Source organism: Rhinolophus ferrumequinum, chromosome 2 (genome assembly GCF_004115265.2).
Source record: "Rhinolophus ferrumequinum isolate MPI-CBG mRhiFer1 chromosome 2, mRhiFer1_v1.p, whole genome shotgun sequence".
Taxonomy (NCBI): domain Eukaryota; kingdom Metazoa; phylum Chordata; class Mammalia; order Chiroptera; family Rhinolophidae; genus Rhinolophus; species Rhinolophus ferrumequinum.
In genome coordinates this window covers 106,123,367-106,150,267 of record NC_046285.1, presented here as the reverse complement: position 1 = coordinate 106,150,267, position 26,901 = coordinate 106,123,367, and the positions used below count along the sequence as shown (strand labels likewise).

Sequence of the window (26,901 nt, the reverse complement as noted above, 5' to 3'; positions counted from 1 at the left end):
GGCTTTGAGTGACTCTCTCCCCAACAAGACCACGTGCTTGATGAGGGCAGGGCTCAGTCCGGTAGCACTGAGCCTAAGACCTGGTGCACAGTGTGTGCTCTGGAAACATTCGTCCCAGAAGGGACAAGGACAGGTGAGGGGAAAAGAGAGGAGGCCACATTTTCCCCTACAGAAGTGCCTCAGCTTTTGAACGTCTTCATTGACGAACATTTCGGTTTATGAACACTGTGAATTTTATGGATCTCTGGTATCATTAGGCACTAAAATTCATGCTAAATTTGCAGTTTTAGGGGTTGATTTTAAAGGTCTGGAATGGATTAATCCATTTTGCATTACTTTCTATGGGGAAATCATGCCTCGGTTTTCAAATGTTTCAGAACTCGAACAGTTTTCCGGAACGGATTACGTTAGAAAACCAAGGTACCACTGTATTACAGAGAACACAGATGAATAAACACCACCTATTTCTTGCAATTACGTGAGAACGGTAGGTGAAGTTTTAAAGATGGAGTTTTAAAATGCACATCAACTACTTTATTTCAAGTCCAAAGAGCCACACAGCCACGGGGCTCCAAACCTGGGTTATTGCATGTTTAGTGTCTCTTCTTCAAGAAAAGTAAGTCATATGTCCTGAGCTGATGCCAGAACCAATGGATGCAGGTCGAGAAGAGGCAGTGACATGCTCCTGGAGCCTCTGTGCCCAGCACAGCTCCTGGACCTTGGAGGATGCTGGGTGAGCATCTGAACCAAACAGAGCAGTCGGCACCATCATGTTTCAATGTCATATACAGTTTATTCTACTTGTTCAAAATTGGTTATCTGCAGTGTTACATACCATAATTCTTTACTGACTCTGAGAATAGCCAATAAATCAAAAAACTCACTTTTCCCCAAATGTTTGTATTAATGGCAGTTAATTACATTCAACAAAATTAATCTCATGAATTAAAAATTAAAGATTGTGTTATAATTCTAAGTTTAATAAGGAAAAACACTATACTTTCTGTATAGTGTTAACTATCAAATACAGTTTGATTTATTTTAAGTAAAAAGCATTATCTGTTAGCATGATATAATGGAGAAAATTCTAAACTAAACTATTTAGGTTCTAGATTCATTTCCTCATTAATTCATTTTGTGACCTTAAGTAAATAATTCACCCATTTCTTCTGTGGTTATTCATTGTGTAATGGGTAAATAGTACCTCCCCCTGTGGCAGGATTACATTTAAAAATGGCTGTGAACATGGCTGGGAAAATATAAAATAGTGAATAAATTATGTTATTTTTACTTATTATAAAGATTTTCATATTAAGAGAGTGCCTTTTGAGTCACTGCTGTGTAAATAAAAACAATATCCTGGTGATGCAAGAGAAAAGTTAGAGCATATTCTACTAAACATAACACCAGCAATATATTTATTATTGACCTATTGTTAAAAGAACTTCAAGTGCACTGTCAAATATCTTTGCAAATGAAGACTATTGTGTATTTGACTAACAGTGTGGAATGGCTGACTGGATGGATGGATAGATAGATGGATAGGTAGGTGGATGGGTGGATGGATGGATGGATGGATGGATGGATGATAGATGGAGGATGGAGGATAGAGGATGGATGGATGGATGGATGTCAGTGGTGAGCAAAACCAAGAAGGGCCACTTTGACCAATTTGGATGGTAAAGGGAGCTCTGGGGCTGGGGAGGAGATTTGGATGATGGTAGAGCTGCATTCACGCTTAGTTTGATGATCCCTGTGTCTGGAGCTCCAGGCGTCTCCAACACGTTGCCCACTTCTCCAACAGTTTCTCTCACTTGCCTGCTTGTCTGGGATCTAACGTAGTCGACAGGCGTCCTGGGAGCAGGTGAAGTTTGTGTTTTTCAGCGTCTTGGGGGCTCATCCAAACTTTGGATGTGGGACAGAGGTTTCCATCAGTGCTTGATGAATTAAGAACCGAGCTTGATTCACAGCTACCTGCATGAGGAAGGAGCTCACCTGGGTCAGTTTGCATGCAGCAAAGGAGAGGCTCGTACAGGCAAACCCCCAGAGTATGGTAGTAGAGGATTGTCACCAACCCGAGGACACAACTTCTGGGCTGGCTGGATAGTGGGACACGGGCAGTGACCCCCAGGAGGCACAGCGGAACCGGACACGTGGTGCCTGTGACCTGGCTCCAGTGAGTGAAGCTGCTGCACGGCAGTGGACAGGTGTGCCTGGCGCACACCTGAGCTGGACCACATCCTCAGGGCCTTTGTGCTATCCGTGCAGAACCCCCCCCGAAGTGGGGCTCCGTGCCGGGTGCCAACCTGGTGTGTGGAGGGTGGGGGGTTGATGTTTTTCAAAGAACAGATTTTTGCAAGAACGTGAGATCTAGTTATAGCTGTTTTTCCAAAGCCCCAGGAAAACAAGAAGAGAGGCCAACATTGCCTCTGGTGTTTTGATTTCAAGGAGGGGACATCCAGCCCAGCCCAGCCTCGACACCAAGACACCGGGCTTCCTTGGACATTTAGCAGGACAAGTGTTGGCCCCATGATTGTGGTTCACATTTAAATATTAAATAAAATTCACTGAAATTCCCTTGTAACTCTCTCCAGGGAGGTGACTAGCTTCGGGTGCTGGCCCTGGCCTAGCCTCTCCATCGGGGCTGTAAGGGTTCCGAGGCCTGGATAACGGGTACACAGCTCTCAGGCGCGCCTGGAGCAAAGGGGGCAGGAGAGCAGGTGACGCTTTCTCTGATGAAAACAAAGTCACCCCACAAGGGATGTCCCCTGATAGAGAAGTGTGCTGTGATCTGCCTCTGCTGTGTGACCTGGGGGGAGGGAGGCGTCACTTGAGCTCTCGGGGACAAATGTCCTGATTTCAAGGAGGCATCAGGCATCTACCACACTTTGCGGAGTTGTTTCCAAGAGCTGTTACCTCAAGAGAATAAGGAGCCAAACACAGGGAAGGTGGCCTTGACTGCGGGAGTTGCGGGCCCAGTGAGGAAATGGGGAGCAGGGGCCTGTCATTGGGGGGTATGTCCCACACGACAGCACCCCTGACAGGAGACATGGATGGAGAAGTGTCAGGAAGTAGAGGGTCTTCATGACCCAAACCTCTCGGGTCCCAAACCAGAGACTAAGGCATGACACCGAGGCAGGCCATTTTTTACGATTAGAGGATCACGGTGAAGTGAAATACACTGCCACTCACTCCACTCAACCAGCAGGAGGCGTCAGTGACCCCAGAAGGCTCTTTCCTCCTGACCCGCACAGTGCTGTGCCCACTGCTGGACGCCTGGTCCCTCACCCTCACCGGGAGAACCGCGGCTGTCTTACATGACTGCTCCCGGAACCCCGTCCTTTTGGGGTTTTATGGAGGCTCCCTTACATAGGCTTGTTGGATTAAATCGTTGACCACTGGTGCTTGATTCAACTTCCAGCCCCTCTCCCCGCCCCAAAGATCCGGGGGGTGGGACTGAAAGTTCCAACCGTCTAATCACACAGGCAACTAGCCCCATCCTTAGGTGTTTTCCAAGAGTCGTCTCATTAACATAACAAAAGTCACCTTTCCTGCTCCCATCACTTAGGAAACCAAGGGTTTTAGGAGCTCTGTGCCAGGAATAGAGGGCAAAGGCCAAATATATATTTCTTATTACAAATCACAGGCACGAAACACTGACGCCCACAAATCTACCTTTGCCAAAGCACCTGGGACACACTATGCTGCCTCCATCGGTGGCTTAGGCAGGACACGTGCACCAGACGTACGTGTCTCATGTCTCGCTCCTCACCCACCTTCAGGGCAGCCGGGGCCTCCTAGTCATGGAACACCTGGTAGCTGAAGTCATCTGACTGGGTTTTGAAGTTGTACTTCCCGGTCATCCTCTGGTAGCGCACGATGAGAAGGGCGGCTGCCCCCGTCACCAAGGCAAAGATGGCCACCACGATGAGGACAATGTAGCTGGGTGCCAGCCCTGGCTTTGCACCTGGAGCCTCACCTGTAGGGGAGGAGACAGCACAAGGTGGGAGGTCTGCCCAAACCAGGAGGACCGCATCTCCGTGGGCTGGTACGACCTGCGGTCCCAGCACCGAGACGGTGTGGTGAGGGCTCAGGATGGAGTCTGGGTACAGCAGGTTCTCCACACGTGTCCGCTCCTTTGTAACATTTTCATCTGGATGTGATTCATCTGATGCATCCTGGCAGCGAGGTGTGTGCCCACGTACCTGTGGGTTCCCAAAGGTGACGAGGAAGGTGTCCCAAGCCCAGGAGAGTGCAGCATCCAGAACATTCACCCTTCCCAACATTCTGGGTCAGCACTGGCCAAGAGGAGGAGGCCATGTGGGAGCAACAGGCCCTCCGGGAGCAGGTGGAGGTGGAGAGCTCCACGGGGCTGCTCACAGGCTCCCCGGCACGGAGGAGCACAGGCTGCCCCACAGGCAATAAGAACAGGAGCGTGTGGACCAAAAAGACTGACAACAGGGACTCAAATAAATCCTTGCACACCGTTCATAGCAGCACTCTTCACAACAGCCAGAGGTGGGAACCATCCAGGTGTCCATTAAAGGATGACTGGATAAAAATGAGGTATAAAGTAGCACACTCATGTTGCAGAGAAAGAGCAGTGCCTGACATACAGTAGAAATAACGAATGGGTGGATGGATGGACGGATGGATGGATGGATGGATGGATAGGTGGGTGGGTGGATGGACGGATGGGTGGATGAGTAGATAAAAAGGATTCCGAAGATTCAATAATTTTCCCAAGACCGCATAGCTCCTAAGTATGAGAGTCTATATTACAATGCAGCTCCTCTAACTCCAAGCCCATTGCTTTTTCCGCTCCGGTTTTCACACAGTCTGTAATATCTGAGTAAATATAAGGTGGGTCGTCTAGAAATGGCAATGCAATTCACATGTATTCTATTTCACGTTAGGGCCCCAGTTCTCAGCAATTTAAGAAAATGAAGATATAATGTCGCCCTAGGACCCAGGCTTGCAGGTATCTGAGGAACCGTGTGAACACCCGGGACTAGTCCAGCTCCACAGACTGAGTTAGCAGGCCGGGCCAGGGCCTGGGACCTGGGAGTTTTGTCATTTCCCAAATGCTTCGATGACAACCAGCAGCCGAGAAGCCCTCCCTTTCCAAGTCCTGATCGGTACCCACACCCCAGCTAAGAACACAGACGTTCTCATACAGGACAGTACGGAGAGGAAGGAGGGCCATCAACGTGCGGCTGCAAAAAAGAGAAAAACCCAAAGTAGGAGTGACGAAGGACACGGAAGTTTATTTCTTTCTCGCATAAAAATTGCAGGTCAGAGCCCAGGCCTGGCCCAGCAGCTTCACTCCACGGTGTCCTCGGGACGCGGCCCTTCCAGCTCCTGTCCCCGTGCTCTTCATGGTCCAGGATGGCGGCTGGCTGCAGCCGTGTCACCTGCATGTCACGCAGCAGGAGGGTGGGACAATGATGACGGAGACGGGGCAAAGGGTGGGCACCACACGTTTCCAGGAGAGCGGCCCTTAGAAAGCTGTCACTGGACACTCCCATTAGCTTCTCATTGGCCAGAACTTACTCACATGGCCGGCCACACGTGGCTGCCAGGTTGGTTATATAGAAAAAATTATAGTTTTTATTCCAGGCAGCCACAGGCCAGCTGAAAACTGTGGGTCCTCTGACTATGGAAGGAGAGGAGAACAGATACTGGGGGACAAGCTAACAATTTCTGTCTTAAGACACACAATTTCCCCAAACCATTTCTTTTTTTCAAAACAATAGGATACATCACAAAGGAAAAAAAAGTTTTCCTGGAAAACTGATGGTGAGTTTCAAAAATACAGAGAATGGAGTTGGTTGATGGAAGTTTTATACTGAGGGAGAACGGAAGTGCCATTCTTTTTCATCTTCTGATTTAACCAAGCCTAAAATAAAACAGTGCCTGTGTGTGGCACATTCCCGTGCGTGCACACACATGTACACACACATGCAAGCACACACCTGAATGCACACACCACACACGCATGCACACATACACAAGCACACACACACACAATTTGACCTGGCGATAGCCTGAGTTCCTTCCTCATAACAACTCCCTGGGCACATTTATCCAGGGTCAGGAGGCTTTGCAACCTTTACAGGCAGCTCCATTATTGCAATAGTTACACTTGTGCCAACTTCCTGAAGCCTCCATCTTTCTATCTGCAACATGGGGTAATAATAGGCCCTACTTCCCAGGGCAGCCAAGAGGAGCAAATTACATTCTGCCCGTGAAGAGCAAAACGCAGCCCTGGAAAGTCGGGGGCTGTCCATGAACGTTAGCTGGCATTATTTCTATTATGAGTCTTTTGGGAAAATCTTAAGAGCTCCATGTTCCACATAATTGCTTTTTGGCTTACGTGCCGGCAAAATGGAAGTAGCTGCATCTTTACTTGCCTAAACCAAGTCACCCACTCACCGTCAGACCGAATGAGGGGTCCCCAGGACGTCTGGTGTGTTGCAGATGACTCACCGCTTCTCAGTGACCGAAAGGCATTGCAATTCTGTTTTTGCAAAGGAGAGAAATTTCAAAATTAGTTGAACAACGTTTGTGAGAAGTTTACCCCCTACCAGGGGTGATTCTGATTCATAGGTTTCTTCCTGCTGGAGACGTGCAGTCAGGCTGGATGAGCGCAGACAGGGAGAAGAGGGCTGCCAGGCCTGGACCACGTGGACCGCAGCTCCGGCCAGCACGATGGGAGGGAGTGTTGAGGCCCGTGAGGTCCACCCGAGCAGTGAGATGCAGCCGCCCCTGGAGCTGTCTCCAGTTACCGGCACTGTCCCCTTTGCCCCTCGGGGGTCACATCTCAACACAGCTCTCAGAGTCACCTTTGCCTTGTCCACAGCTGGCTGTAGCTACTTGTCCCTTTTGATGGCTTTCTTTGCCTTATGGGAAGGCTCAGTGACATGATGGCATCTCCTTACTATATACTTGCTGTGGGTTGCATATGTCCCCCCAAAGATGTTGAAGTCCTACTCCCAGGACCTGTGGATGTAACTTGTTTTGGAGATAGGTCTGTGCAGACGACCAAGTTAAGATGAGGCCATAAGAGTGTGTCCTTATACAGAGGGGACATTTGGACATAGATATGCAAAGAGGGAAGACACAGGAAGAAGACAGCCATCTGCAAGCCAGGGAGGGAGGCTGGGAACAGATCCTCCCTCATGGCCTCAGAAGGACCCAATAGGTCAACACCCTGACCTTGGACTTCCAGCCTCTAGGCTGTGAGAAAACAATTCTAGTGCGTAAGCCACTCAGTCTGCGGCGCTTTGTTACAGCAGCCACAGGAAACTAAGACAGTCCCCATCCTAAAGGAACTTGGACAGAAATACTTGGAGCTCATATTGTAAAGAATTGGAGAACTGGCAGCCCTGCCGAGGGAAAGTGCTACTGTGCTATTGATACTCTTAGCATTTCTGAGGGGCTCGTGGACACTGGAGCAGGCTTATGCGCCGTCAGCTGGCAGTCATCAGGGATCTGTGTCCCTTTCCCCCTGCTGTTCCGGAAGATGTGCTGTTTGAGAAAAGGTGACATCAACAAAATCAGCCACCATTGGGTTTCTTCTAGCCATGTCCTACTGATGCACGAAGGCGGGTCCCCCAGGAAAATTGCAGGAGTTCTGTGAGGATCAGAGAGAAGCTAACCCCCAAAGGAGAGGGAAACTTGCAGTGGCCTAAGCAATAGCCAGCAGAGCCCTCTCCACTGTCCTCGGCCACAGACAACGTGACAGTCCCTTCAGACCTGTCTGTGGTCTGAAGAAGAGCCTTCAAACCTCAGGGCTGCAAAGCATATTTCAAAGTCAAAAGTCTAAGGAAATGAGGATATAAGGTTATTCATAATCTCAGAATGAATGCTGCACACAGGGAAAGACAAGAGCCTGATTAAATACCACAGTGGCAAGGATTCAGTACTACTCCCCCAGGGTTGCTAACAAATAATATAAAATTAAAATAGCATCTTCACACCTAAATATGCATTAAGTCACCTTGAGGAGAAGCATGGCAGCATCATGACCAGGAAGGTCTGAGGTAACGGCCAGTAGTCGGTACGGCCTTAAGAAGGACTTACGTTGCCATCCAACTACATCAGTCCTCCACGCAAGGGCTGCCTGCTGCCCAAACCTCATTTCCTACCTTTCAGGGGGCACGTCCACAGGGCCCAGCACCTCCTCCCAGAAGTTGGAACCCGGGCCACCCAAGCCCCAGGCTTCTGATGACAGAGCAACGCTCCTCGTGGCAATGAGGACCAAGAGCCCAGGCAGAAGCTTAGGACACCCGACACCTACGATTTTGCATGTGGTTCCAGGAGACTCCATGCAGACGCGAAGTTTGCAGTGCAGGTAGACAATGGAGTTGTTGATGAAGGAAAAGATTTTCAGCTTAAACTGGGCCTTGTTGGAGTCCCCATTCTCGATCACGTTGGTGTGTGTGTTGGGGATGGGGCAGCTGGGAGGAGAGGAAAGGTGACTCATCAGTTACAAACCGGCCCTCCTGTCCTTGTTCCCAGATGAGTGTCCTTGCAATACATCTGATTGCACAGAATGCCCCTACCAGCCTCCGTGGAAGGCAAGGACGGCTAGCTCTCCAGTCCCCAAGAGGAGAGGGTCTCCTGTGGACTTTACCTAAAACCCAGGTCCATACCCGTGCTAGTTTGAAAATTCAGAGACCCCAAAGCAGGCCACCAGCAAGGGAGTGGCAGTGCCCAGCGCTGACCAAGCCCCTACCTGTTGTTAATGAAGCCGAACATGACCGGGTCCCTGGCGTTGCTGGACGGGGTGGCCCAGCACTCGGTCAGGACCACCTTGAGGTTGCTTTTCTGTTTATAGAGCCCCACTTCGATCTTGACGTCATCGCTGGCAGACACGCTGTAATTTCGAGGTATAGGAGAGTCTCCAATAAATAAGTGCATTTCCGTAACGAAACTTCCAGCGCCATGGAGGTCCTCAATGATGGTATAAACCCTGCAAGAAGAAGCAGTTGGCAGGAGGTTTCCTCCTAGGACCCCACTTGGTCCCATGCCTCCCCAAAAAGCGACTCCAAACAAGTGTGGAAGTAAAGGGAGACCACCCACACGATAACCAGCAGAGGATGGTTATCCCGGCTGCGGTAGCAGGGGGTTCAGTCCCATCACCTGTGTGGACGGGGACTCAAAGGCAAGCAGAGGGGCAGCTACATAGCAGAAAAGGGAGGCTCAGATGAGCCCTGGTGGGCGTCACCATGGGGAAGCTGTGGGGTGCTCGCCAGAAGCAGGGTGGCCTGTGCGATTGGTTAGGGGAGTATATCTGGCTTTCTCTGGTTGGTCCTGAGTTGGAAGTGGGGACTAAAATTAGTCAAGTCCTGGCCACTGTCCATTTGTATCTTCAGTCTCTCAGAAGGGTCCTCGGGTGATGAGAAGCCTACAGAAACCCCAAAGGAAGTCGCTAGAGGTGGGGCAGGACGTCTCCACTCACCCCCACTCTGGGGTGTAGCCCGATGACGTCAGGAGGTCGTTCTGGAAGGCGCAGTGGATGGGACTGAGGATCTTCATGTGGTGGATGATGCCCTCCGGGGACAGGTCGTTCCTCAGCGTGGTCCTCACCACGGTGTTTGTCATGTTCTGAACACAAACAGGGCATGAGCCAGCTCCCGGGCCGAGCAGGACCCCAGCACAGCTGTGGGCCCCGCTCTGGGGGCAGGGGTGGTCTTTTTAAAAGTTTTTCCCCCAGATATAAAAACCCAAATGATTTTTTTCCTAACATAAATTATCAAAGAGAGCATGAAGTCATGACACCGGTTGTCGCCCGTTTCCTGTGCTATGTTCTTCACTGGAAGGGAACCAGAGACAAACTAGATGAGGGGACACCCCAAAAATAATAGGTCAGACTCCTCCCCAACTTACCCCCAAATATATTTCTGAAAATGAGATTGCGAGGCCCTCACCCAGGGAATCGGGAGTTAAAATAAATTGTTAAGGTCTGTGACTAAGCAATCAGCACTCCTTCGAAATTCTCTCGTCTGGGGAAATGACAACGAAACAAGAATCCAGAAGACAACTGAAGAGAAGAACGTGGTCCTGATGAGGATTGGGGCATGTGACAGTGACAAGGCCCGTGGACATGAGGCTCCAGGGAAATCAGCCTTTGATGTTCATGAACTTAGGCCGATAAACAAAGGTGCAGAGCAAGTTGGTTTTGAGCCAGAAGACAAATATCCCAAGGTCAGCTGGGAGTAAGGACGGGTTTTTGGAATGTGGACGGTCAGCAGAAACAAGAGAAGACGCCAGACAACAGGACCAGTACGAGAAGATGGGCTTTCCGAAGAGACCATGGACATTTCTCCAGACGCAAAAACAGAGACAAACGAAGACCCTGAGACAGGCCGTTTCACAATTTGCTCCAGTGAAGACTGTGGAAGGGGAAGGTGAACATTTCTGTGAAAATCGCTGTCATTTCACTGAAGCTCAATGAAGTCTTTTGTTTGGCAAAAGGCCTGAAGTTCTAACCAGGCGTTGGGAGCACTTTGCTGGCTGATGGCTTGGAGTCTGACTGTCATGGCAGTGGGCTGTCCAGGAAAAACGCCCCTTTGCTGACACCACCCCCATTGTCACCGGAGGGGGTTACCTGTGGTGGTGAGCACAGCGGCCTGACAGGTGGCAGTGGGCACTGCACTGACGTTCGCCCACCGGCCTCCAGTTTCCAACTAGACCGGGGAAATCTTGTGTGAGGTCTTGGGAAGCCAGAGCCATCGAATAAGGAGGAAGCAAGGGGCGGGGTTGAAAGTGATGACGATGAAGAAACGTCGATAGGAGGTGGTGGAAATACACAGCCAAGCACAGTGGAAGCTGCCGGACTGTTCGGAGAGCGAGAGATTGTGGCAGATTGTGGGCTGTAAGATGAAGCATCTCATCCCGCTAAGGTTGCCAGGCCAGTGTTTGCTGAGAATAGAAATCCCGAGACGAACAATACTAAGGGGACACATGAATTGGATGGACAAGGAATCCAGTGGGCTTGAGAAGAAAACGTGTGTATGTAAGGCGACGCTCAGAGCACTGACACGGGCCGTGGCTGCTTTCTACGATTCTGAAGTGAGAGGAGGACGCTTGGAGCTGTCTTCTCCTTCTGCAGCTCCTGTGTCTACTCCTTACTTGCTGTTTTATATGAAATTATAGGGTGCATTTTCCTTGTGTGTCTAGTAAACAGACCTGGGCAACCATCGGTAACACTGATTATTTCAAAAATGCTTTCGCTATGGGATATGACTGGTCCCTCTAGGTTCTCTTATAAACAGTGACATTTGAATTATTGAAAACCATACTAACGTTTAGAATTCATTTTCTTTTGTAGAGACAAGTAGATGCCTTAGGTTCTGGGAGCAAACCTGTGCGGGTTCTTAACTGATTTGTCCCACATGGAAGCCTTTAAACGCTTTTGAATTGAGACCTAATCTCCTGTGTTTGCGTCTTACAGCAAAGGGCTTATATTTGTCCTTGTTTTGGAGTGATTATCTGCAGGACGTTTACGGGCCTTGTGGTTTTCAGCTAAGGAGCCAACTCGGGTCGGCACATTGGTTTTATGTCAGGAAGCCTCATCTTCGCTGGGCTGGAGGAGAGACACAAAGTCTGGAGCGTGTGTCCTCACAACGGCGCTCATTTTTGTGTCTTGGGTCATTCTGAAAAGTGTCTCAGAAAACCTGGACAATCCCCTTCTAGCTTCACAAGAGCTTTCTGTGTATCTATGAAGACGATCCACAGTCCAGTGAACCTCTAGGGGCGCAGACGAATTTGCATTTCTTTACAGGCTTACTCTGCATGGTCTGTATATTGTAATACATCTTAGAGGTGTGACCATAAATTTAACTGCTTTTTTTAAAAAAAACCTGGAGGTCAATAAAATTTAAACTGCTTAACAAACAAATGAAAAAAGGGAGGCAGAACCTGCTCACTGTACATAACTGTTTGTACAAATAAGTCTTCAGGAAAATCCTAGTTTTTGACAAATGTCAAAAAGCATCGATGACTCATGTGAATCCAGGGCTGGCGTGGCTCATAAGAGACGAATTTCCCTCTGCTCTGAATGGCCCTGAACCCAACTGAGTGTACTTGTTAAACCAGGTGTTTGTCTAACTCAGAAAAACAAAGGAATCGAGTGGACGGCTGACGACGGCAGCCGGGACTCTGGGCTTTTCGCCCAGCACAGGCGGGAGAGGTGCTGACTCAACCTTGGGAACAGCCTGTGGGACCCCCAGGGCAGGAGCAGCATCTTACTTGTCGACCAGTCACAGCTGTGCCCTTGCCACCCTCCACCAGCTCACACCCTCGCATACACACACACACACACACACACACACACACGCACACATGGACCCTGCCCCCTTTTCTCTCCCAGGGGCTCTGCACCTGCCCGTGCATCAGAATCACAGGGAGGATGTTTTGAACCCTGACTCTGAGTGAGGCTTACCCCAGGCCCTTTGCACCAGAACCCCTGCAGGGTGGGGCTCTCAGGTCCCTCCTGGTTCCAGGGCGTAGCTCGGTCCCCAGTGAGGCCCTAGCCTGACTCCTTTACTGGGTCCCTTGCTTAGAGTCAGCGACCTCGTGGTGCAGAGTCTTCCCTGGTCCCCTGGGTCAGATGTGGACCTGCCCCATATTGAGGTCCGGCCAGCTTGGATGCCCGCTGCACCCGGGACTTACGCTTTGCACGAGGGTTCCACACTCGCTCCATCCGGCTACCAGGAACACGTGTGTGCTGTTGCTGTCACTCACGTTGCAGGACGGGTGTCCCAGGTACAGGGAGGACTCGGGGATGGACTCCTGCTGCAGGAAGCGCCTCTCGACGGCGATGGCTACCTTCTCGATCTCACACAGCACCCTGACCGCACTCGTCAGGTTCAGCTTTGGGAGCAGCCCCTGGGGGGCTGCACTGGCACCTTGCACAGAGGCGGCCCTAGTTTCTGCTGCAGTGGGGGGCTGCTCTGGGCCAGGGGCCAGAGAGGACCCGGGGGCCTGGCTTGTGTTGCCAGAAGTGTTGCCTGCAAGGCACGAGGAGACAAAAGCAAAGTGTGGGTCCATGTGTAGAGATAGTCATGGGAGCCTGGCCAGGCACAGAGGGGCACGGGGTGACTAGAGTATGGAGAGCCAGCCTGCGCCCCACAGCAGCACACACCTGGGACCTGCACCTGCCAGCCACAGCCACACACACCGTGGGGGAAGGGGCTGCTTTCTACAATTCTGAAGTGAAAGGCACCGAGGGAGGACGTTTGGACCTGTCTTTCTCCTTTTGCAGCTCCTGTGTCTATTCCTTACTTGCTGTTTTATACAAAATTATACAGTGCATTTCCTTGACCTCATTTGGAAAAGCATCACTTTGCAAATAAATGTCCTTAAAAGAACAGATTGTCTACAGTAAAGGGACAACGAGGATCTTCTGTTACCTTCACAGGGTCTTCCAGAATATTCTACAGGGAAGTCAGAGGTTCCTCCAACACAGCTGCAAGTGAAAGACCCCAGGGTGTTGCGACAGGTCGTCCCTGGCTCACAGTCGTCCTCCTGCCTCTCACACTCGTCGTAATCTGCGACATTTAGAAAACCAATGGTCACAGGGAGGTTGAGGGTTGTGGTGAGAGCGCAGGTCTGCGATGGCTGTTTCCAGACCTTGTGGGAAAGTGCATCTTAGGAAACAAAGCTGAAAATTATCAAATGACAATGAAGATGGCCAGTTCTGCAGAGTTCAGGTGACAGCGCAGCACCCCGATTTTCTGCCAGGGGTGGGGGTGGGAGCAGGTGTCAGGAGGCTGCAGGGAATGTTTGGGAGGAGGGTTCCTGACCCGGGGCTGGGAGGGGCACTGGGCAGAGCAGCTTCTGCTGGGTTCCCCGGAGCAGGTCCCACCCCTGGCCCCTGGTCTCAGCAGTGGGACCCTGACAGCAAGACCGTCCTGGGTGGAAGGCCCCCAGCCCACCTGCCTTTCACCTCTACGCTCAGTTACTTTGCTTTTACCAGTAATGCAGGTTTGCTGAAGAAAGTGGGTAGAAACCAGAGCAGCTCAGCAAAGAACACAAAACCCACCTGAGATCACCTCCCAAATGTAACTGTTCCCATGGAGATGTGTCTCGTCCTGGTCCTTTAACATACAGACTAGGACGCAGCTAAGACCTCGTTCTATACACAAGATCAGTCCTCCTTTCTTCCCTTTCCTCATGTCAGGATACGTGGTTTCACAAAACTCGTTTTCAATACTTGCAGAACGGTCTGTGGGGTAGATACGCCACAATTCCTTGATTCCTTCCCTACTTGGGGAATCTGGGTTATTTCCAGTCTTTTCCTTTTAAAGAAACACTGTGTATAAACTATGGTCCCAACTGCGACCGTTTTCCTTAGGAAGGATCCTAGACGTGACATCCCAAAATCAAAGCGCAGGGACATTTTTAAAGCTCTTGCTGAGTATCGTCAAATTGATGTCCAGGAAGTGTGAGCAAATTCTATTCCCACCAGCACGGCGGGCGAGCGCCTGCTTCACGACACACTTTCATCAGTCTCGTCATTTAGAAAATGGCTCTTGGAACTGGGCCAAAAGAGTCACTCATTTTAGTGGCAATGCCTTTGATTATTATACCTTTGTTAGTCGTTTGTGTTTCTGCCTTCGTGTATTGTCTGTTCGGGTCTTTACAGCATGTATCTACCGGGTTCTTAGTATTTTCTTATCAGTGCATATTATCTCTTTATATGTAGGGTGTAATTCTTCATCAAATTATTGAAATTCATTTGTTGCTTGCTCTATAATGGTGCCTGTATTTTGTTTGATATAAAAGATTGACATTTTTATGGAATCAAATATTCCACCCTTTTCTTCTGTGGGCTTGTTTTCCTTCTGCTTTTAACCTTGGAAAACCCTTCTCATTCCAAAAATCAGAAAAATATTCATCTATGTTGCCTTTGATTTTTTTTATACGTGTAACTGTAAGTCTTTTATCATTTTTTTCCAAGTAGGATATGTGCTCTGGGCTGAATTGTGATCCCTCAAAATTAACCTTTTGAAGCCCTAACCCCCACGGTGACAGTGTTTGGAGATGGGGGCTGCAGGAGGTAATTGAGCTTAGCTGCAGTCATCAAGGTGGGCCCTGTTCCAATGGTGTCCTTATGAGAACAGACAGCAGGGAGCTCTCCTGTCTGCGGACACAGCGAGAAGGTGGCCGCCTCCAGGTCAGGAAGCGAGCCCTCACCAAAAACCAAACCGGCCGGCACCGTGGTCTCGGGCTCCCCATCTGCAGAACTATGAGAAATGAATGTGTGTTGTTTAAGCCACCCAGCCTGTGTATTTAGTTCTGACAGCTCGAGCTAAGATGACATGAGAAAAGAATCAAAGTTCCGTTTCTCCCTGCTTCCTTTTCAATCATTTCCACTAGGGTCTCCTTGGGAGAAAGTCTGGCTGCAGAGAGGGACATATCTGCCCTCTGCCCTTCGCAACAGGTCGCAGAGAGGGCGGGGCAGGACGCAGCCTGCGACCAGGGCGCGGCATACTGGAGATCTTTGCAGGTCACCCTTGAACCGCTAAGGTTTATGGTTTACTAAAAAGCCTAGTGGCAACAAGAGAGATGAGGGTCCTATCTGTTTCACATTTTCATCTAACCCAGGGGAGGAAGGGGCGGCTCCTGCAGTGGACCTCTTTCAGAAGCAGAGGCAGGAGCTGGGCTCTCACTGCCTCTCATTCCAGACATGGGGTCTCCCTCGGGGCCCAGCCCCACGTACCCCATATGACGGTGTCTCCCCCAACCACCTCCAGCAGAGAGGCATTCTGAAAGGCAGCGAAGAACGCGGCAGACACCTCCTGGACATGCAAGTCTGAGACGATCAGCAAATTGAAGTCGACCACGACACTGCCGTTGGTGACGCGGGTAACTTCCAGCCGCACCCCGCCCGAGTCCAGGTGCTGACGCATGGCGGCCGGCAAGGAACCCCGCACCTTTAGGGAAGCAGAGCAGATGAGAAGAGCCGCTGCTCAGAGGAAACAGGTACATGTCCTCAGGGGGCAGTTCCTGAAATTCCAGCCAACAGCAGGGCTGGCCTTGGCAAAACGGTCAATGCCAAAGTCAGTTCTGGGCCCATTGCTGCCTGCTGGGTCCCCAGTGCCTGTGGGGTCTGATAGAGAGAAGAGCCCCATTCCCCCTCACCAGCCGGTCAGTATGGGATTAGAGGGAAAGCCCTATCCAGGGGCGTATCCCTTGATTGGAGGCTGACAATGGCATTTAGGGATCTGCCACCCTCCTCTGAGAGCCAAGGCGGGGAGGAGGAGGGTGGCAGGAAGGAGTGGTCATGGGGAGGGACGCCGTTCCCCCACTTTGGCTTTTCTAGAACAATCCTTTTGCACCTGATACTACAGAGCACTTCGCTTTCCATTCTTGCTCCACACCTTTCTGTAAACTGCCTCCCCAGGGACACCCCTAAGGGGACCGACTGCCCCTGCCTCTAAAAGCCTTGCTTTTTATTCTATCCCTTTGCGGGAACCCTACGTCACACACTGTATCAGTCCCAGGACAGCCACATGCCCAGGAAAACACGGGATGTTGTAATGAGGTTCAAGTTGTCCAAACAGTGCAAACCTCCTGTGGAAAAGTGCCCCTCCAGGCTTTGCCCTCACTGAGGAAACCTCCTCACTGCAGGAGGTCCTCAGGGAACAGACACGTGGTTCACCTTCCCAGCCTTCGGACAGTCAACCTGAGTTAGTCAGTTGTCACCCGTCAGAGGCTGCAGCAGCCCCGAGAGACCAGGCGCTGCCTGCAGACCCACGGCTGACAGCACCACCATTTGAATAGTCAGCTCTTATCTGTCTGTCTGTCTGTCTATCCATCCATCCATCCATCCATCCATCCATTATCTGTCTTCTGTCTATCTCCCCCTCCCTCTCTCTGTGTCTCTGTTGCTCTTCTGGGACTTCCTAAGAGGGATCTGTCACAGTCTGGGATTAATGTCTCCTTTAGGTGCTTTTGAAACCAATCTCAAAGCAAACTTCCAGGTCCCTCGTTAGGAAGTTACAAAGAACAAGGCTCCAAATAACCCCCAACCTCCCAAAACTTGTCTTAAAGCCCTACACATGGGATAAGTTGCACAGTCATTTGCTCTCCTGAAATTCTAGACAAACAAACAAACAAACAAAAAAAACTGTCCCGAAAATAAGCAAAAGGAAAATGGTTTAAAGAGGAAAGACTAATCAAGAATGTGGGGTGGAAACGGAGCTCCCTTGTGTGATCTCTAGAGCTCTGTGGACTGATTTCAGTGTGTGCTTAATGCTGTGTTGTAACTATCACTTCACCCAGACAAGATGGATACACAAATGAATCAAACCATCAGCATCTCCGGAAGCCACACACTGGGCCAGGAGCTAGGGGGTCCTAGGATAAATAATGCAGACCCCAGATCCCGAGGACCCTCAGTGGGACAGTTCCTGCAGGCTGCACCACCTGTTCTATCGCTAAGTAATGCTGATAGGGGTTGGACGCAGTCTACAGCGGGGCCACCTGCGTTGCTAAGGCGCCAGCGTGTCACCACATTTCACCACTAGGTGGCGCTGCCAAACGCTCCCTGTTCTGTGTCTGAAACCCCCAGAGCAAGGAAAAGCTAAAATAAATTCATGAAATTTCCACGGTGCAAACAGATCACAGAGATCATGACAAGTGCATTCTCTGTTCGTTCAAAGGGTAATCCAACCTCCCCCGAAAAGAATATTGAGATTGTTACCGTGACTAAGTCGTAACAACATCCAGTCCCAAAGAATGCTAATAAGATGGCGGAGGGAAGCGCAAGAAAGAATAGGAAAAAGAAATGTTTAAGGTAGGAGATTATAGCAGCACCATGCCACAAAAAGTGGAAAGAACCCAAATGTCCATCACCTGATGACTTCAGGAACAAAACGTGGTCCATCCAAACAATGGAATATGCAACATGAGAAAGGAATGAAGTTCTGACACCTGCGACAGCAGGGTTGTGACATGGGGCCCAGTGAAATAAGCCAGATGCTAAAGCTCACATGTTTATGACTCCATTTCTAGGAAATGTCCATCGAGAAAGAAGACACCTTAGTGGTTTCCAGGGGCTGGGGACGGGGGACTGGAGAGTGACGGCTATCGGTAGGGGATTTTTTAGGGGTGATGAAATGTTCTGGAATTAGATGGTTGTGACAGGTGCACAATTTTGTGAGTACAATCTAAACCACTGAATTGTGCCCTTTAAAATGATAAGTTTTGTGGTAAACAAACTAGATCTCAAAATTTTTTTTTACGTTTTCTTTTAAGGCAGGGGAGGGGCTTTCTGCTTCAAGGGGTCCCACTTCGGTAAAGGAGTTTCACTGAACTGGAAACAGTGTGAAGCAAGGATGCAGCAGAGGAAAAGGTGTGTGTGCCCCCCACTGATGTGTGTGTTTAATGGCACATCCAGAGACACACAGGCACCCGGCCTGCGCTGGAAGTCCCAGGAGGACGAGGATGCAGCCCCTCTGGCTGTGCGTCCTGTTTGGCTACAGCCAGGAATCTACCTCTCCCTGCCCCCCCACCCCACACACCGTCCCAGAAAGAAAGGACTGATTTCACCGACTCACCATCCTAAAGAACAGCTGTAGGAAACTCTGGGACTCCTTGCTGCTGGCGTTGCAGAAGGATTCTGAATACCTGACGTTTGCTATTCTGACTTTTCCACTGAGCTTCTGTGCCGCTGCAGGATGAAGAAAAAACATGTTTGGAATCGTAATATATTAGGTAACAACGATCACATCTATCTTTTTTTTCTTACTCCATGAACTTACTATAATTTATTTCAGTGTTTGTCACACTAAGATGTAAAAGAAAAGACTTTCACACATGTAAGTACTGTCTAAAAGATATCTATACTCTTAGCTCTGGTTTCTTCCTAAGCAATTTCAGTTTTCATGAACAAATTCCAGTGTTAAATAGAATTTTCTTTTCTCAGAATTTTGTTCTGTTTTGTTTTTTCATATGCTATCACATTCTCGAGAAATCTTGGGTTTCTTTTCTCTATATTGTAAATGTCTCTAAGGTTATTTTGGTGTTTTTTTTTTTTTATAATTTAGATACTTGCAAAGAATTCTGTTGACTGATACTCTGATTTTAATGGAGGGCATATGGAAGGAGAGGAGTTTCTCCTGTAATATATTTTAGCCTAATTTAAATATTTGACTTCTTATAAGTGGAAATGATTAACTAACAAAATTAAATCCATTTTGATTCAGAAGGTAATCAGCCAACTAGGAATTATAAAAACTACTAATCATTGAACTAGGACTAGAAGAAACACATATAAGACAATTAGTCTCTCCTCATTTATATGGTATCTATATTACGCAAGTGACAATTCTGCCATGTAAATGTACAATATCAATACTTTCCTTTAATTTTTTTCTTCTTCCTCTCCCTCCCCACTCGCCGCTTTGGCCACCATCAGCTTTTCTCTGTATCTATGGGTCTATTTTGTTTTGTTTATTCATTTATTTTGCTTTTTAGGTTCTGCATATATGTGAAATCACACGGTATTTGTCTCTGTCTGAATTAATTCACTTAGCATGTCACTTCTATCTTAATAATAGTATTTTCGTGTTGGCCAGGAAGCACATCCACCGGAGGTTGGCTTGCACTCTACAAGGGAGGGCACCCGACACTCACAGACACAGCTCAGCAGACTCGAGGCCCCGGGACAAAGCCTGGGCACTGAGGGAGAACCTTCCGGAGGCCGAGGAGCCAGCTGCAGCGCAGCCCCTGCAGCTCTCTGCTCCCTACCTGTGCCGTTACCTGTGCATAGGGTGTCCACGTCATTTACCAGCAAGTGGGGAAAACTTTGAGAGTGAAAGGGGACATTATTAGTTCACATGCCAGGGCCACAGGCAAACTGGGACATAGGGTGGCCTTGTCACGCCTCTGCTCAGTGCTCATGGCCCACGACCAAGTGCCCAGAGTCCACAGCCAGCTCTTCCTCGTCCCCACGGCCCACTGATCTGCTTTTGCAGCGCTCTGCTCCCCTGAGTCTTTTCCTCTGCACAGGGCTTCAGGAGTGTGGGGGACAAGAGCCAGTCCAGGAATACACCCGGCTGCATCCCGCTCCCGCGGCGGCAGCCGTCTCAGTTCTCACTCACCAGGCATTTGGGAAGCCCCTGCTACGGGCCAGGCGTTCTGGGCAGTGAATGAGAAGGACAAAGTTCTCCCTTCGGGAGCTGAGAGTCCCGCACCCATTGCCCCGTGTAAGACAAACCACACAGCCGTCCCACTATGCATTCCCGAATAAGCCCCAAGCCCCCTGTCCTAAGGACCACTGCACCTGAGGACCACCCATGCAAACTCATGACACTGGAGTGTGTGGCCTGATCTAAAAGCCGTGGGGAGCAGGACAGGTGCAGAGGGGGAGCAGATGTGGGCCCCTTGCAGGCATGGCCAGCTCCTCCCTGCAGTGGGTGAGACCTTCGGAGGCCAGATTGAGGCAGAAAGTCTGGCACCAGCCATCAGACTCCAGGCCGCCTGCCTGGCTGTCCATCTGACCATGACCTCCCCTAATCCAGCTCCCATGAACCTGCACGACAGTGCGTCGAACACCTTTCTCTATCTTCCAGCCCACGGCTAATTAGTACTTTAAAGTACACAAACATTCTGAACTTTTCTGACTGCACCCCTAGAGGTGACCTTGGGCATGACCTTGTACCCCACCTTAGAGACCACCGCTATCATCTCCTGGGCGGCTGCCGAGACGCGAGAGCTACCCTGCCACATCAGGTCCGTCCGTGGCTGTTCAGGTAAGTTAACATTGGAGGAAATATCTGGGTGACAAATGCCAGTGAGGAGGAAAGAGGAATTCTCTCTGCATATATAACCACGGTCAGCCCCCGCAGCGTCTTAGCAGAGTTACGTGTGATGTGCTCAATGCTGTTCCTTCTGCTCTGCAGCGCAGGCTGGGGGAGGGGAGCGTTCACAGATCAGCTGTGTGTCCCACTGTCTGTTGGCTTTCCTGAAAACCAAATCCAGGTCCAGTGAGCGAGAGAGTGATCAGAGGGAACGGACAGTGCTCCACAGACCTGCCGCCGCACGCAGCGTCCTGCCACAAACCCACGGGACGTGGCCAAGCAGGCAGAGTCCAGTGCTCTTTGCCCAGTGGCACCCACACCTGTCCCTGAGCTGAGCCCGCTCCTGTCTGCTGCCCCAGGCCAGCTGAGTGTGAAGCGAGCCAGACGTCTCTACGCTGAAGAGAAAATGGAAACCCTGTAGCCCACAATTAATCCAGCTCTTTTCAACCTTAACCCACCAAACCCTTTCCCTTCCTTTACGAACAAATGGTGAGAAGTGTTTCGGAAAGCCCTTACCTGTCCTCACTTTCAGGTGTGCCGTGGCACTTTCTTTCCCACATGCTTTGGACACTATCTCAACAAAGTGCAAGACGCCAGGCTCCAGGCCCCATAGCGTCAGACTTGCGTTCCGGGTCTCCAGGTGCACATTGGGGCTCCGCGTGGACATCAGGGTGAGCTGGAACGTGGGGTGCAGGGCGAGATCTGCCACCCACGCCAAGTGAAAGCCAGTGCTGGTCACATTGGAGACGGTGACCCTTCCAATGGGGGTGGGAACTGGGAAATGGATATAAATGCTGAGATTAAAATGAACCAAATGTTCCAAGGAGAGAGGAAGGAGAAGCCTCTCCCAGTGTTAAAATCATATGCACAAAGGCGCAGACATGAGGGGTCCTCAGGGGATATCCAGCGAAGTCCAGCGCTGCAAGCTGCACACATGGGTGCAGCACCCCTGGACAGCACCCCTGCCCCTTCAGCTTTGGTTTTGGGTCTGCCTCTGAGATCCCCAGACTTCCCTAAACAAAGGTCGTCCCCACTAAGCCCCAGGCAGAGCTTCTGATGAGTGTGGTGGCCATTGCTGTCTTCAGAGCCCTTCTTACAGAGGGACCCGGGGCACTCAGCAGTACTGGCTCCGCAGGCTTAACAGTTTAGTCTTGGAACCTGCACAGCTCAGCAAAGGAAATGCATTTAACAGTTACTTCCATTTGGATGCAGTCCAGGGTCGGCCAGCTCAGTGAGCTCACAGATGCCAGCGTGGCCTCCCCTGTGGGAGCCAGCACGGCCTTCTCCTGCATACAACTGTCACCTGTCTCCTGAGCTGTCCCCGGGACCTTGGCAATGGCTAAGCCCTCTACGAGTAATGTGTGATGTGGACCGCTGGGGGTCAGCACTGCTGGGGAAGTGCAGAAATGTTGGGCGCCCAATACTGCTGGGGTTGTGCCCAGTGCTCAGTGTGACACAGGTGCCCCATGGTCTCCCCCAGATGCCCGACTTCCTGCCCCAGCTGTTGGCAAATGGGAGGCTTAGGAAGGGGAAGGGCTGCGGAGAAAACAGAGACCAAGTTCTCGTCCCAACTAGACCAGAAGCCGGCCCCAGGGACAGGGCTGCTTGGCACCCCGTCTGCCCAGACTTAAAGTGAGAAACCCACCTGAGCGGTTCTAAAAGGTCTTTGACTCGACCACCATAGGGGCCCTTTGCCACTGGAACTCACACTGACCACGTGGTCCCTGGGACGCTCTGTTCCAGGCACTCACCACAGGCCAGGGTCTCCAGAGACGCAGGGATGGGGACTGAAGGTGCAGGGTCTGCGTTCTGTGGCTCTGTGGGGCCCAGAGCTGCAGGCGGTGTTCCCACGTTGGGAGGCTGGCGTGCCACACGGCCTGGCCCGTCGGATCCTCAGCAGGGGTGGGCAAGGCAGGCGGCTCTATAGTGGAGTTTCTCAGCAACCGTCCAGGGGCGTTGAGCGGGCCCTCCGTGGCCCCGGGAAAGGAGCTGCGGGTTGGCCTGGGAGCCCTGGTGGCATCCACTGGCCCGTCCCCAGGCTGGAGGGCTCGCTGGACACTTCCTCCTCCACGCCTTGCCCTGTGCTGTTCCTGTCCTGCCCGACCACGCCACTGCCCTCACTCCTGGGCGGGGGCCCTAGGGTCTGGGCCTGGCCTGCTGCAGGGGTGCCCCACGGACGCCCAGGGCTGGGTGACAAGGCGAGGGTCTCCGGGTCAAGAGCTGCTGCTTCTGTGCTGAGAGCTGGGGCCATCACCCCTGTCGTGAGGGACAGTGCACCTCCCGTGGGGCTCACCTCGTCACCTGCCAGGACAAATCACTCTCAGATGGGTGTCTGGTCCAGAAACATCTGTACATAGCCTACCAGATGCCACCCATGAGCAAGAGCCCCCCAGGTGAACCCCGAGGTGGGATACAGGCTGTCTTGCTTGGTGATTATGAATGTTAGTGGGGCCCATGTTTGCAGTCACCCAGCTGACTCTTGTGGAGGCCGTGGAGGGGCTGCTTCATTTAATAAATGAGGACGCTGAGCCCCTGAGACTGGGGGATTTCCCTGGGGGGTCTGCAGAACTAGGACACGAACGCAGGGCTCGGCTCTCGTGGGTCTCAGGCGAACCCACCCAGCCTTTGGGTAAATGGGGTGGTTCTTGGTGCTGGCCACTGTTATCAGTCTGCGGACCTCACCTGACAAGACGACGGGGAGAAGAGAGCTGTGTGGGTGTGAGGAAGGAGGACAACGTGGGAGAGGAGCCGCGTTCTGCTCCCCAGGGGATGAGTCTGTGCTGTTCTGGCCAGAAGCCCTGAGCTGGGATGGCGAAAGGTGGCTGAGTGCCTCCCCTGCCCACCTGTGCCCAGGGCAGACATGGCTAATCCATCACAGCATTTTGTATCTGTACGTGGCCTCCCGCTTCTCACCTCAGCCTGCCAGGTACCCCAACCAATCAATCAAAACTGGCCCTAAAATACTTAGTGCAGAGATGTGACAGGCCTTGGGCCCAGAGGCCCCCTTCAGGGCTTTCTCCACACCCGCCTGGGCTCCCACACCCTCTCAGGCTCCAGGCCACCTGGGGAGGGACCCCCTCCTCTGGCTGCATCATGACTTTTGTGAACCGCTTCATCCATAAAAAAATTAAAACTTATATTTTAAAACTGCATTGGTATAAAGACTGGATTCATTACTGATATTCACTATTATATTTCTTTGCTTTAAAACCGTTTTCGTGGGTTCCTAACAGGACGGTGGGGCCCTTGGCACTGTGCCCTTCCTGCCTGATGGAGAAGTTGGCCCTGCCCCACCCCCAGGTCCCCAGAGGGAGCAGGGCCCAGAGGGGGCAGGGCCCAGAGCTGGGGGGACAGGGCGGGGGGCAGGGAGACTCACCAGCACAGGCCCGGCCTGCTCGGGAGGGGTTGGCATCCCTGGCCGTCAGGCACCGGCAGGTGTAGGAGCCCTCCAGGTTGATGCACTGGGCAGCCGGGGAGCAGTCGTGTTCTAGGCCGTCTGCACACTCGTCCCAATCTGTTGACAGGAGACAGGACAGGAGCTGGTGACAAAAAGACCTGCTCAGAAAATGAATGGTAGCCGAGCAGAGCTTTTCCTGACTGTCTTTGCAGCAACTGGCCCAAGGACAAGGCCGGGACTCGGTGACGTGCCTGTGGCGTCCAGCACCCCCGGGGGGAGGCCCTGCGTAGGACCTTCCCCAGGAACCTGAACTTGAACCAAAGTCACAAGCTGAGCGCCTGCCTGCGCGACCCTCACCACTGGCTGGCTGATTTGGGGGCAAAAATTAGGGAATGTTTTTTTCCTTCTGGAGGTATTAGCACACATCGGTGTGAGTATATTTCTCCCTCGTTCATCCTTTGTTCCCAGACTCAATCTCTCTGATGTGCCGACACCCTCTAATATTTAGTGTTTCAAGAAAGAAAGAGGAAAATGCCTGAGCCAAGAGGGGTCCCATTAGGTATCACATGACCGAAATTTCCTCGACACAGACAGGAATGACCCTTGAGCACCTCCTCTGGGAAAGACTCAGAGTCCAAAACGCCCGCGTCGTCAGGAAGCCTTGACCCTTCTGATTTGCGCAAGGCAGAGTGTGCAGTAAGCCCCGTCCCCGTAAGTCCCCGCCACGGCCCCCAGACTCGCTCACCCTCCCTCACCGTACCCAGCCCCGCCTTTCCCAATCAGGGGCAGCCAGGACATGAGGCCAAACCGTGAACAAATTCATCTGAAAAACCAGTCCCTTCTCTTTCTCCCACCTTCTCCTCTCCATCTCCTGGACCCCCTGAGATTTCCACCCCCTACACCTGTACCTGCTTTCAGAAAAAATGTGGTCTCATGCATTTTGACATATGACTGATCAATAAAGTGCTGCGTGCAATAAGCACGATAAACTGAAGGGATAACTATCTCAAATTGTCTTTCGAGCTGGGAGGGGTCTTTGAGTCACTGCCTGTGCCAACCCCTTCCACTCCCCAGGGAAGCAGATGGCTCTAAACAGAGTCCCCTCTGCTAGCAGGGCAGACTGGGGCCCGAGAAGAGGCTTGGATTCCCCAGTGCGGGTGGGCTGCGAGAAACTTCTGCTCAAAGCTCTCTAGAGCTGCTGGCGGAGTGCCCGATCCATGGCCAGTGTGCCAGAGGAGCCGCGCGTGGCTAGGATTCCAGTCGAGACAAGTGACGGGTTCAGTTTTGTGCAGAGAAAGCTGCAGCCAAGTACCCAGAGGCCCATTGTGTTGTTCGCGGTTTTGCTTCATGATCTTCACCGAAGCAGCTCCACAAGACCAGCAGGCTCACTCATCAGCTGATGTAAAACACACACACACACACGTGCACATACATACACATGCATGTACACATGCACAAACACGTGTACATGCATGCACACGTACACATATACACAAGTGCACATACACATGCATACACACAAATGCACGTGCGTGCATGCACATACACACACATGCGCACACACACGCACACACAACACGCCTGGGCTCCTTCACAGACAGGACCCTGGTGGCCTGGCCCCCAGTCCTTTCTGGACCCCTGCCCGACCTCCAGCGGACAGGCAGCTGGAAGGTGCTGGGGGGCTCAGGCTGGGGACAGAGCCAGGCTGGCCTGCAGCAGGGCCCTGAGGAGAGCAAGGGTCCCAAACGAGACTTGGGCTCACACCGCTAAGTACCTGGTATCTATTTTTAGTGGCAGTGACCTCACCTAGCCTGCGCTCCCTCAGCTCACAGCTCGCCAGCAAGCCCGAGTAAGGCGGGGACAGCTCTATTTGACCTTGTGTTTCAAGACTGAGGTCAGGCAGTTCTCCAGTTCAGACAGAGGAAGCAGGTCTGCAAGCAGTTAGAGCTGCCATGGGGCCTCTGCACCTCCTGGACTGGTCGCGGGGCCCCATGTAGGAAGCTGCGCTCTGCTCCTTCGGGCCCTGAGCTGGGACAGGGTGTGGCACACTTCCTAGAGAACAGTGACAGCCACCACAGAGCTTCCACTCCTGGTACAGGGGCCCCTGCCCCCAGGAACGAGTTGGGGAAGCCCCAGAACAAGCTGCCCCATCTCAGAAGGGGCAGGCTCCTCAGGGGCCCCCACACTGTCTTTGGGGCCCAGGTACCCTTCAGAGGTGACATCTGGGCCAGAGCCCTCCTGTCACCTGGGGGCTGGTGTCAGATTCACACTAGAGGGGAAAGGCGGGCACAGAGGGTCTGCACTAAGGGCTCCAGGCACGGCTGCTGGACAAAAGGCAGCACTTTTGAATGTAAAGAAAGAAAACCCACCTAGCAGACCAGGGGGATGGTGACAGTCGCAGGGCCAGGCTCCCTCTCTCATGTCCCCTTCACCCACTGCCTGCACAGGGGACAGGCGGCTGCAATCCTGCCAGGAACACGCAGGTGACTGGAAGCTTTGGGGACACGGTTAGGCCCCTCCTGATGCACGCAGGAGAAGGTGGCACTGTGACTGCAGAGATGCAGCAGACCCAGGGGACCCCTCACGTAGAACAATGCTGTCACTAGCGCCTCCTCTGGCTGCCTCTGGCTGCCATCTGCACAGATCACTGAAGCACAGAGGGCCATGTGGAGGCCTTGTGGAAGC

General features: G+C 51.7%; 1 protein-coding gene across 1 annotated transcript in view; it reads right to left on the bottom strand.

Moving 5' to 3' along the window:
* Positions 1–1,574: 1,574 nt before the first annotated feature.
* UMODL1 (uromodulin like 1) overlaps positions 1,575–26,901 on the bottom strand; it is a 57,004-nt gene continuing 31,677 nt past the window's right edge. The window contains 15 exon segments of the mRNA XM_033125128.1: positions 1,575–1,974; positions 3,777–3,979; positions 6,436–6,520; positions 8,303–8,462; positions 8,741–8,977; positions 9,467–9,612; positions 12,682–13,019; positions 13,422–13,559; positions 15,734–15,947; positions 18,576–18,688; positions 21,336–21,593; positions 22,571–22,661; positions 22,664–22,876; positions 22,879–23,120; positions 24,196–24,333. Of these exon segments, the coding sequence (XP_032981019.1) occupies positions 3,798–3,979; positions 6,436–6,520; positions 8,303–8,462; positions 8,741–8,977; positions 9,467–9,612; positions 12,682–13,019; positions 13,422–13,559; positions 15,734–15,947; positions 18,576–18,688; positions 21,336–21,593; positions 22,571–22,661; positions 22,664–22,876; positions 22,879–23,120; positions 24,196–24,333 (2,555 nt within the window). The 3' untranslated portion in view covers positions 1,575–1,974; positions 3,777–3,797.